Source organism: Haplochromis burtoni, unplaced genomic scaffold (assembly GCF_018398535.1).
Source record: "Haplochromis burtoni strain Fernald_Lab_line unplaced genomic scaffold, NCSU_Asbu1 Contig_551, whole genome shotgun sequence".
Taxonomy (NCBI): Eukaryota; Metazoa; Chordata; class Actinopteri; order Cichliformes; family Cichlidae; genus Haplochromis; species Haplochromis burtoni.
Window position 1 is genome coordinate 309,278 of NW_024582912.1, and position 9,113 is coordinate 318,390.

Consider the following 9,113-nt stretch of genomic DNA (forward strand, 5'->3'; position numbering starts at 1 on the left):
GCTCACTGTAAAAATTAGGTTGGCTGCCTGTGATAAGCATTCTATGTGTTTTGTATTGGGCTTCTCCTAGTCCCTGAAGCACATTAACCTCCTAGGACCTGGCATCTACATATGTGGACATCACATTTTGGGTTATTTAGACCAAAATACTCAATTTTGCTCTACAAGGGCATGATAGCCACTTACGAGGACATTATACTGCTACTGTTCTATCAAAATGTTAAACGAATATCCTCATATGTGGCTCTTACTTTTCTTAAAAACAAAAATAAATTATTACTGCATATTTGGAAGTATATGTTTTCATTTCTCAAAACAATTATTTATGGTAAATGGTAAATGGCCTGCATTTGTATAGCGCTTTTCTAATCCCTAAGGACCCCAAAGCGCTTCACACTACATTCAGTCATTCACCCATTCACACACACATTCACACACTGGCGATGGCAAGCTACATTGTAGCCACAGCTGCCCTGGGGCGCACTGTCAGAGGCGATTTAATATAATTCAGTGTGCTACATATTAAACTTAGAGGATAGAAACAAAGTATCGATGCACTAGTATTTAGCCAATATCTGAGACCAGTAAAGTATTGTGGCGTGGGTGTGGTCACTGGCCAGCTGCAGAGGAGGGGTGACGCAGTGAGCTCCCGGGGCGGCGCAGGGGCGGGGTGAACAGGTGTGCTGGGGATCTGTCACTGTCAACTCTTTATATGTTGGCAGTGACAGTCGGAGAGGAGGGCGGATGTGACAGCAGTGGGAGAGAGCGGGAGTGTCTATGTCCCGATGCAAAACCACAGTATTGAATAAAAGTGCTGCTGTCGCCATATTCGCCCAGCTTATGTTTCTTGGGTCCGATGTTACAAGTATTATCAATATTTAGATCAATCTCCCCACCTTTAGTAAAAAGTTATACATATTAGTTTTTAAATATCAGGTTTGCAGCCATAGTTTATTGGTGCAGCTATGTCTATGATAGCAATGTTACATCAATCCAGGTATTTTTGAAACCTTCACATAGATTTGGATTTAAGTCCAATGAAAAAGATTTACTTAAAAGAGCCACCTTATAAGACAAATCCCACACTAACACTCCTTCTTAACATTGACTCTTTCGGGGTTTCTTGATCTTAACAAATACCCAAGTCTTCCTTGGTATGTATTGCCACTAGAGCCACTGTCTAATAGTCTTGCATTAATACATAAAAATTAGATGGATATGAAAACTCATACACTCAAAAACAAAGGAGTTGCAACTGGGTGAGCAGGATCTAATTTGTATGATATTTTTAGCATACCTAAAATTCTGCTCATGCCTGTGCTCTAAGATAAACACAGACTAGAACTGAGGTTTTGCTTTTCTGAGCAATTTTTATTTTGGTCATTTAGAATTCTAATAACTTTAATGGTGGTTATTGTTTTTACAGCACAAAAAAAACTTGTTGCTATGTTAATTCAAATTCAGCTGAATAATATGATCACAGACAAAAACTAAATGGCACACAAATTAAATGAAGCACGCTTATTCATTAATTATACCAAAATGAATAAACTAAGAAGCATAATCCAAAGATGTAATAATGGAAGAATTGTTTGAGCCGTCAAGTCTTTGCTACAGAAAGAAAAACACAAAATAAATTACCTTATAGTGTCTTTAGAGGTACAATGGCTTATAACTGGGGCAATGTAATTCTCAAGTTCCCAAATAAGTACCCCTATGCTTTGTATCTTATGGACACCAGTTTTGAACGCTATACAATGATACAAAAATGAACTTTTAATTTAATTTTCTGTTCAATTGTATTTTATTTATGTATTTGTCAAATCATAACGCAAAAAATAAGGGGCAAAATAAGATACAGGATATTTGAAAAGCGATTTGCATTTTCAAAGGACTTTCAAAAAGTGGTAACTTTTGCATCAAAATTTATATCATAATTTCTTTCTGAATACTGTCTGCTAATTGCACTTTAACATTTGGATGCAACTTTTTACTACTTGGGAACATATATTTGCCTTTTTGGTTTTCCAAAAAGCAAAACAATAATTTGCTCTAGTAGGTAGATTCATGTAGATCATAGAAATTGACTTTTATTGTAACCTTTTTTCTGAAAGTGCAGTGAGTGATGCTGATGACACATTACACAACTTTTAACTGAAGGAGTCAAATGTAAGGACATGGCAAAGAAACAAAAGGTAAACGCAAAGCGGAAACTGATGCAGTACCTGGAGTTTTATCTGACCTTTATCAAATTTAAAGCTAATTGAGAGTACACTGAAAGGTTGTGCAATATTCTAAAGGTCAATCAGGCCTGAAAACGTGATTACATCTGCTTTGCTAACCTTGGGGTGCAAATGTTCCAATATGCTGGGCCACAGTTTATGACCTCCACAGAGAAGTGTTTCAGCAAAGTGAAATGGGCTATTAACAGGTGAAAAGAAGGGAAGAGGGTTCAGAACTCTGATAGCACTATTTCAAACCTGAGATGAGCTTTGCATTGATATTACCGTTTTTCCCTGTGAGGTCGAAGTAGTATTTCCATTTCTTTTTCAACAACAATAATCTGACCGTCAATCAAACATACAAACTGCTACTTTTGTTAAGAACTCCTGTCAGATGATTATGTAATACAAAATAACATTTCCTCCTAAGCTGTCTCTTTGATAATCGCAATATAACTATATATAGCTGAAATGCGAACAGTGGCCTTCAGAACTTTATTCACAGGATACATACTGCAGTGTCCTGCTACCTTATTACGCTACTGAATCCGTTTGAGTGATTTGAAATCATGACATTTTCATCTTCATACACAGAGAGAAATATTGGAGAATTCTGCAAAACCTCAAATCACAACCAATTTTGTTTTTCTTATTATACCCTCACTGAACACTTAATAAAGTTTTATTATATCTGTCTATCCTTGCTAAAAAATATCCAAATCAATATCTATTACAAATTTTCCTATGATAATATATGCCTTTCAACAAAAATAGATCTTGAAATGATGAGCAGAAACCCATCCAATCCAGTAGCAGTCTAGGATTTGTAATAACTTCACAGCTTGTGAACCAAGTGTAAGCAGCATTTTAGCTGTCTTGAAACTATGACCTGTGAATGTGTATGTAGGTTACACAGTAACTGTACACTGGTAACTGTTATGTTATTGTATGCACAACAAGAGAGAATTTTTAGATACCACGCTGTGGCCCAGATATACAGAAGGTTTTCTTTGGTATCAGGTACCCGATGCACCAGCCTATTACACTGGCCAGAAAATATAATGAACAAGGGAAGGCAAAAAAAAAAAAAAGCACAAAGATTCCAGGACCAGAAAGTGCACCAATCCAGTCTCTGGGATTTTAAACCTTTGCAAAAGCACTGCCTGCCCTTCAAACTCAGTCTTTAAATTTTCTGTAAAAAGGGACTATTATCTCTTGCCAGCTGATATTGCAGTGGCAAATTTGTCAGGGTATTGACACCAACGGATACCTCATGAGTAACAGGGAGTTGACAAAACAGCCTTAGGGTGAGTTACCTCTAATTGCTCCTTAATACTTCCACTTTCATCGTGTAAAGATTCACTGCTCACATTTAACCTTCAGGTAAAGTTCGCTTTGATGCTAGTACAAGAGTAGAAATTAAATGTCCTCTATTTCAATTTTCCTAATTGCTCTTTTTGCATGCAGACATTTAGTCCTCATAAAGACAGAGATTGCATCATCTACACACACACACACACACAACTCAAAAGCACCTAAGCTAAGCAGAAAATACAATCTCTGGGAAATAATTGGCATGCAGATACAAAACAAGATGGAAAAGTTGGGAGGATCAGTGAGCTGCTATCAATCAAAAAGACGTGTTAGCTGTGAGAGAAGGGCAACGTTGCCCGATGTAATCTTAAATGTGTAGTAATCACTGACTTCTGGATCAAACACACACTATACATGTGCACTATATATATTATATTTAAAGTACATGCAGGAAAATCTGTATTGTGAAAACTATATGCATCAAAGTGCTGCACACAGTTTTGAAGCATACCTGGAACAAAGCTCCCCTGCACCACCTCCTTGTATGCCCACCATCCTTCATGAATTTTTGGTGGATTTGGCTGTGCTAAAGGGGGAGAGAAGAGACACAGCAACAGGGACATCAGTCACTTGTATCTGAAATGTAAACAATGAAGCAACAATGATTTTTTTTTCCCCAGCCTAACTGTAATATACTCTGTTAACCTCTTATAAACAACAGGGCTTAGGAAATAGTTTCAACCTAAACGCACACATGTGTATACACTTAGCAAGCTGTTGTGTGATCCAATGACTCCATAGACATTAGTATAAATTTTATTATTTTATGTTGTGTCAACTGTAGACAAAGGTCTGGAAGGCAAAGGCCTAGAAGTCTGGGCACAAAGAGAAAGCTGTAAGTGAGAATTACTTTTTTTGGAATCATACTTTTTTGGATCTTAATTCCCCCACAACCCCAACTCTTCATTTACTAATTAAACACCAAAATTAAGGCCTAATTTAATGTCCAGATGTTGTCCTGATTGTTTCTCTTTAATGGATGTTGAGGTGGTTGAACAACCCTCTTCCTTCTGTTATCACTTCCAAAATCCTTGTTGCAGTAACACTGGAGAGCAGGTTCAGTTTCATTGGAGTTGGCCTAAAGCATTGCATCGACCAACCAAATAGGACTATGTCAGTCTTTCCAGACTATTAGAAGACTGCACCCTCTGCCCAGCTCTTCTAGACTGGCAACCCCCCCCCCCCAAAGAACCCAAAAAGACCTAAATTGCAACAGGTTTCTTTTTATGTAGTCTGTTTTATTTCTTCAACTTTTGGCTAATGCTACTACCATGAGACTGACGAAGACGGAATACACACTGATCTCTTTATTCGTGTTAAAAAATAATGCAACTAACATCAGTGAGGTTACTGGTGACCCATTTACAGCGATATGCAACAGTTTGGGCATCCCTGATAATTTTCATGATTTTCCTTCATAAATCAGCACTGTCATCTAATTATATCATATAGCAAATGAACACAATGATATTTAAGTGAAATTAAGTTTATAGGATTTACAGAAAGTGTGCAATAGTTACCTAAACAAAATTAGGCAGGTGCATAAATTTGGGCACCCCAACAGAAAAATCCACCATAGATTTTCAAGTTTTTCAATATTCAGGTCTGGAGATGGCCATTCCAGAACATTGTACTTGTTCCTCTGCATGATTGCATTAGTAGATTTTGAGCAGTGTTTAGGGCCATTGTCTGGTTGAAATATCCAGCTCAATATCCGGCACAACTTCAACTTTATCACTGATTCTTGAACGTTGCTCTCTGTATTATTGTATGGTATACCTTACAATATAAAGTGCCTCGAGGCGACTGTTGTTGTGATTTGGCTATATAAATAAAATTGAATTGAGTTGAATTAAAAGAATCTGCTGATATTGACTGGAATCCATGGGACCCTCAACCTCAAATTTTACTGTGGGTAGCAAGTCTTTCTCTTGGAATGTTGTGTTCTGTTTCCTCTTGTTATGCCCAAATAACTCAATTTTAGTTTCATCAGTCCACAGGACCTTATTCCAAAATGAAGCTGGCTTGTCAAAATGTGCTTTAGCATACCTCAAGCCATTCTGTTTGTGGCATGTGTGCAGAAAAGGCTAATTCTGCATTACTCTCCTATACAGCATCCCCTTGTGCAAAGTGGGCTGAATAGTTGAATGATGCAGTGTAAATACCCTTTCTCATGATTGGATTCGCCTGTGTGTGTAGATCAAGGATCAGGGAGCTTACCAAACAAATTTTGTGTTCCAATAATTAGTGCTAAAGGTATTAAAATCATTAAATGGCAAGGATGCCCAAATGTATGCAACTGTATTTTGTTTAAGTAACTATTGCACACTTTTTGTAAATTCTATAAAGTTTATTTCACTTCTCAAATATAATTTTGTTCATCTGCTATATGATATATTGCTGAAATTGCTGATCCAAACAACCAATGATTTATGAAGAAAAATCATGAAAATTATCAGGGATGCCCCAACTTTTGCATACCACTGTACTACCATGTACTGGAGAGCTGTATTCCCTGAACCTTTTACTATAAGGTGACAGTGGTAACGACGGCACTTACAACCAGCTGGGGCCATTCTGTGTCTAGTTTGCAAGCTCCCCATGTGCCTCCATGGGCTCTCTCAAGAAATTAGGTTTACTGGCAAATTATAAATGGCCAGTAAACCTAATGACCACGAATCATTGTTTGCGTCTGTGTGCTCGCATAGTGATTGTTCGGGCTGTACCTCACTTGGGCCACCTTGCAACCCTGAATTGTATAAGTGGAAGAAAATGTATGTATAGATAGATGTTGGGAAGTTAGTCAGATGGACATCATAAAAAATATCAAAACTTCTACAAAGCTGATTAACTTTTGATCAGAAACCACACACACACACACACACCTCAACAGTGCTGATTTGATTTGAAGAAAATAGCTTTACCATTGGCTCCAGAACTTGGTGAACCATAACATAATTAATTTCCTTGTTAAAGTAATGCAGTGCATGCAAATTTTCTCCATTAAAATATCTGTTTTATCATATTATTGTAATCAAAGCAAGTAATTCTAGTTTCCAGAACTGCATCATTGAACAACACAGTAGCCTACAAAGCAAGCCACAGTCAGCTATTGAAACTTTACACTTTGACAAGGTAAGTAGTACCAAGGTAGCACTAAATTAATGACTTAATTTAATTATTTGAAAAAATTATGTGAAAATGACGTTATTTTCATTTAAAGCAGTTAGTGGCAGTGACCTGCTTTTTCTAATTAATGTGAAACCAGCTATACTGGGGAACATGACACTGGCAACGATTTTACTGTGGAGTGAAGGGGAAAGGCTGTGAGTCACAACAGCAGTTTTGGAGGTTAGCACAGACTCAAAAACAAGAAGTGGGGACCTCTTGCAATGTGCTCTCTGGGGAGGTAAGCAGTGAATGAGTCTCTGGGGCCTTGGGAAATGCTTTTGGAAGAACAGTAATCCAAGAGGTATTGTTGTCAGTCAACCCAGATGCAGGAATAGATGCGAGCCTTATGGAGGTTGCCCTCTGAGTTAGTTTGGGTGGAGGGCTAAAGGAATTGTAGTTCAGTGTGACCAGGATGTAGCTCCTCAGTTCATCAGGCAGTCAAAATTCACAAATGCCTTAGCCCCTCTTTGCAGTGGTCCCTATATATACAGTGGTCCCTACAGTGGTCCCTTGTTTATTGCGGGAGTTATCTAAATAACTGTTTGTGACAAACACAGGAAACACTTTTCTTGCTGGGTTGCTGGGTGTGTTATTTAAAATATCTAACTTTTCATTGCAAAAACGGACATGGGTCATACACATCAAGGCAGGCAGCAAAGCATACAAACCAGGCAAGGTTAAGTAAAAGACAAAATCCCCAAACATGCCACAAGCTCATACAAATAGAAGGAAAAGAAAATGAATAACACAAGGAGCAACATGAAAACAAGACTACAAGTAGTAGAGGTGGGAGTTGGACTTGTGAAGTGCTACAAATATCTATACAGTACTGTGCAAAATTTTTGAGCCGCCCATCATTTCTTTATATTTTGCTTCCAGGGAGTCAGACCTTTTGGAATTGTTTAAAGTGGTCTTTAAAAGCAGTTCTCTAGGATTTCTGATGATCTTAGAAAGGTTGGCTTTGGACATTGGGGTGGCTGTAGCAGGTCGCCTTAGGTAAAGTGCTTGTGTGAATGGGTAGGTTTGGGTGAATGCATGAGTTGTATAAAGCGCTTTGAGTGCTCAGTGAGAGTAGAAAAGCGCTATATAAGAAGCAGTCCATTTACCATTTACATTGGACGCAGCTTCAGACTCATCTAATTTACCATTTTAATAGAAAAGTTTGTTTTTGCTATTGTTGTTTGTCAAGTTACTTAACATTTTACTTATGTATAATTCCAGATATAAAACAAGCACTTGTGTATCATTCAAGACAAAAGGCACATATTTCAAAGGATAAACCAGTGTTGTGTGTACACATAAAGACAGCAAAGAGTTTGACAAGCACATAATAGTATTTTTCCACCAACACAGTGATTCTAAAAGAGTTATTAGTTTCATTTTAGTGGAGGGAAAAAGAAGATTTGGTAGACCTACAAACAAATCGACAGCAGATGAACAATATCTGGAAATCATGTCCTTAAGAAATGGGAAAAATTTAACAAAGACATGACCTAAGAAATTCATCTGGGCCTTCAGTTGATCTATCTACTACCTGCCTGAAGCCTCATCACAAATGTTCTTTGTGGAAGAGCAGCTGTCAAAAAGCATTTTAAGAAGGGGAAACAATAAAGAAAATCTGAGGTATGCCAAATGGATTGAATTTGTTGCAGTACCAGGAAGGTCCCCCTGCTTTAGAAGACACATGTACAAGCCTGTCATCAGTTTGTGTTCTTTGACGTGGTCTCATTTTTTCAGAGTCCTTTTTATTCTCATTAAATATCAGATGTTCATGGATGCATGATGTACCATGGGCTCCCAGTGTCACCCATTTCACCAAACCTTTAAATTGAGGCTGTGTAAAGTAAAGCTCTTCGCTCCTTCAAAGGGCATCTAGCTACTTGTACAGATCTGTGTTGATATCTGCACTGTTATACATACAAAGGCTCGCTAGTCTATTTATCCTCGTATCTGATTATCAGTATAATACCAATATCCATCTATCAATTCATCCCTTTTGCCTAGAATCTAGACTTTGAAAGATAAAACTGACTATTACCTAATATTAGATATTGTATTATATTATTTGCTAACAAAAATAAATTACCTTCTATTGCTTGGTAATTATTGTTATGGTTAGTAAAATACTGTCTGAACCCCTGTCAGTGCTAGTTGTGTTGCCCTAATCTAGAGTTTGTATTACAATCTGTGTTGTGCTGGAAACCAGTCATTTATTGACCTTGGCAATTAGTGGACTCCTTCTTGATTAAAGAGATCACCCTCTTTAAGACCCCATTCAAGTCCCAGCCAAGTGTAAATATGTTAAGCTGCAGATGTGAGAACGCCCTTGGTAAAAAAAAAAAAAAA

General features: G+C 37.6%; 1 protein-coding gene across 1 annotated transcript in view; it reads right to left on the reverse strand.

Annotated features, from left to right (window-relative positions):
* The window catches only part of ca10a (carbonic anhydrase Xa), a 286,633-nt gene extending 278,839 nt beyond the window's left edge, over positions 1 to 7,794 (reverse strand). Inside the window, exon 1 of the mRNA XM_005947809.3 lies at positions 4,048 to 7,794. Within this exon, the coding sequence (XP_005947871.3) occupies positions 4,048 to 4,159 (112 nt within the window). The 5' untranslated portion in view covers positions 4,160 to 7,794. The remainder of the gene's footprint in view (positions 1 to 4,047) is intronic.
* Positions 7,795 to 9,113: the final 1,319 nt, after the last annotated feature.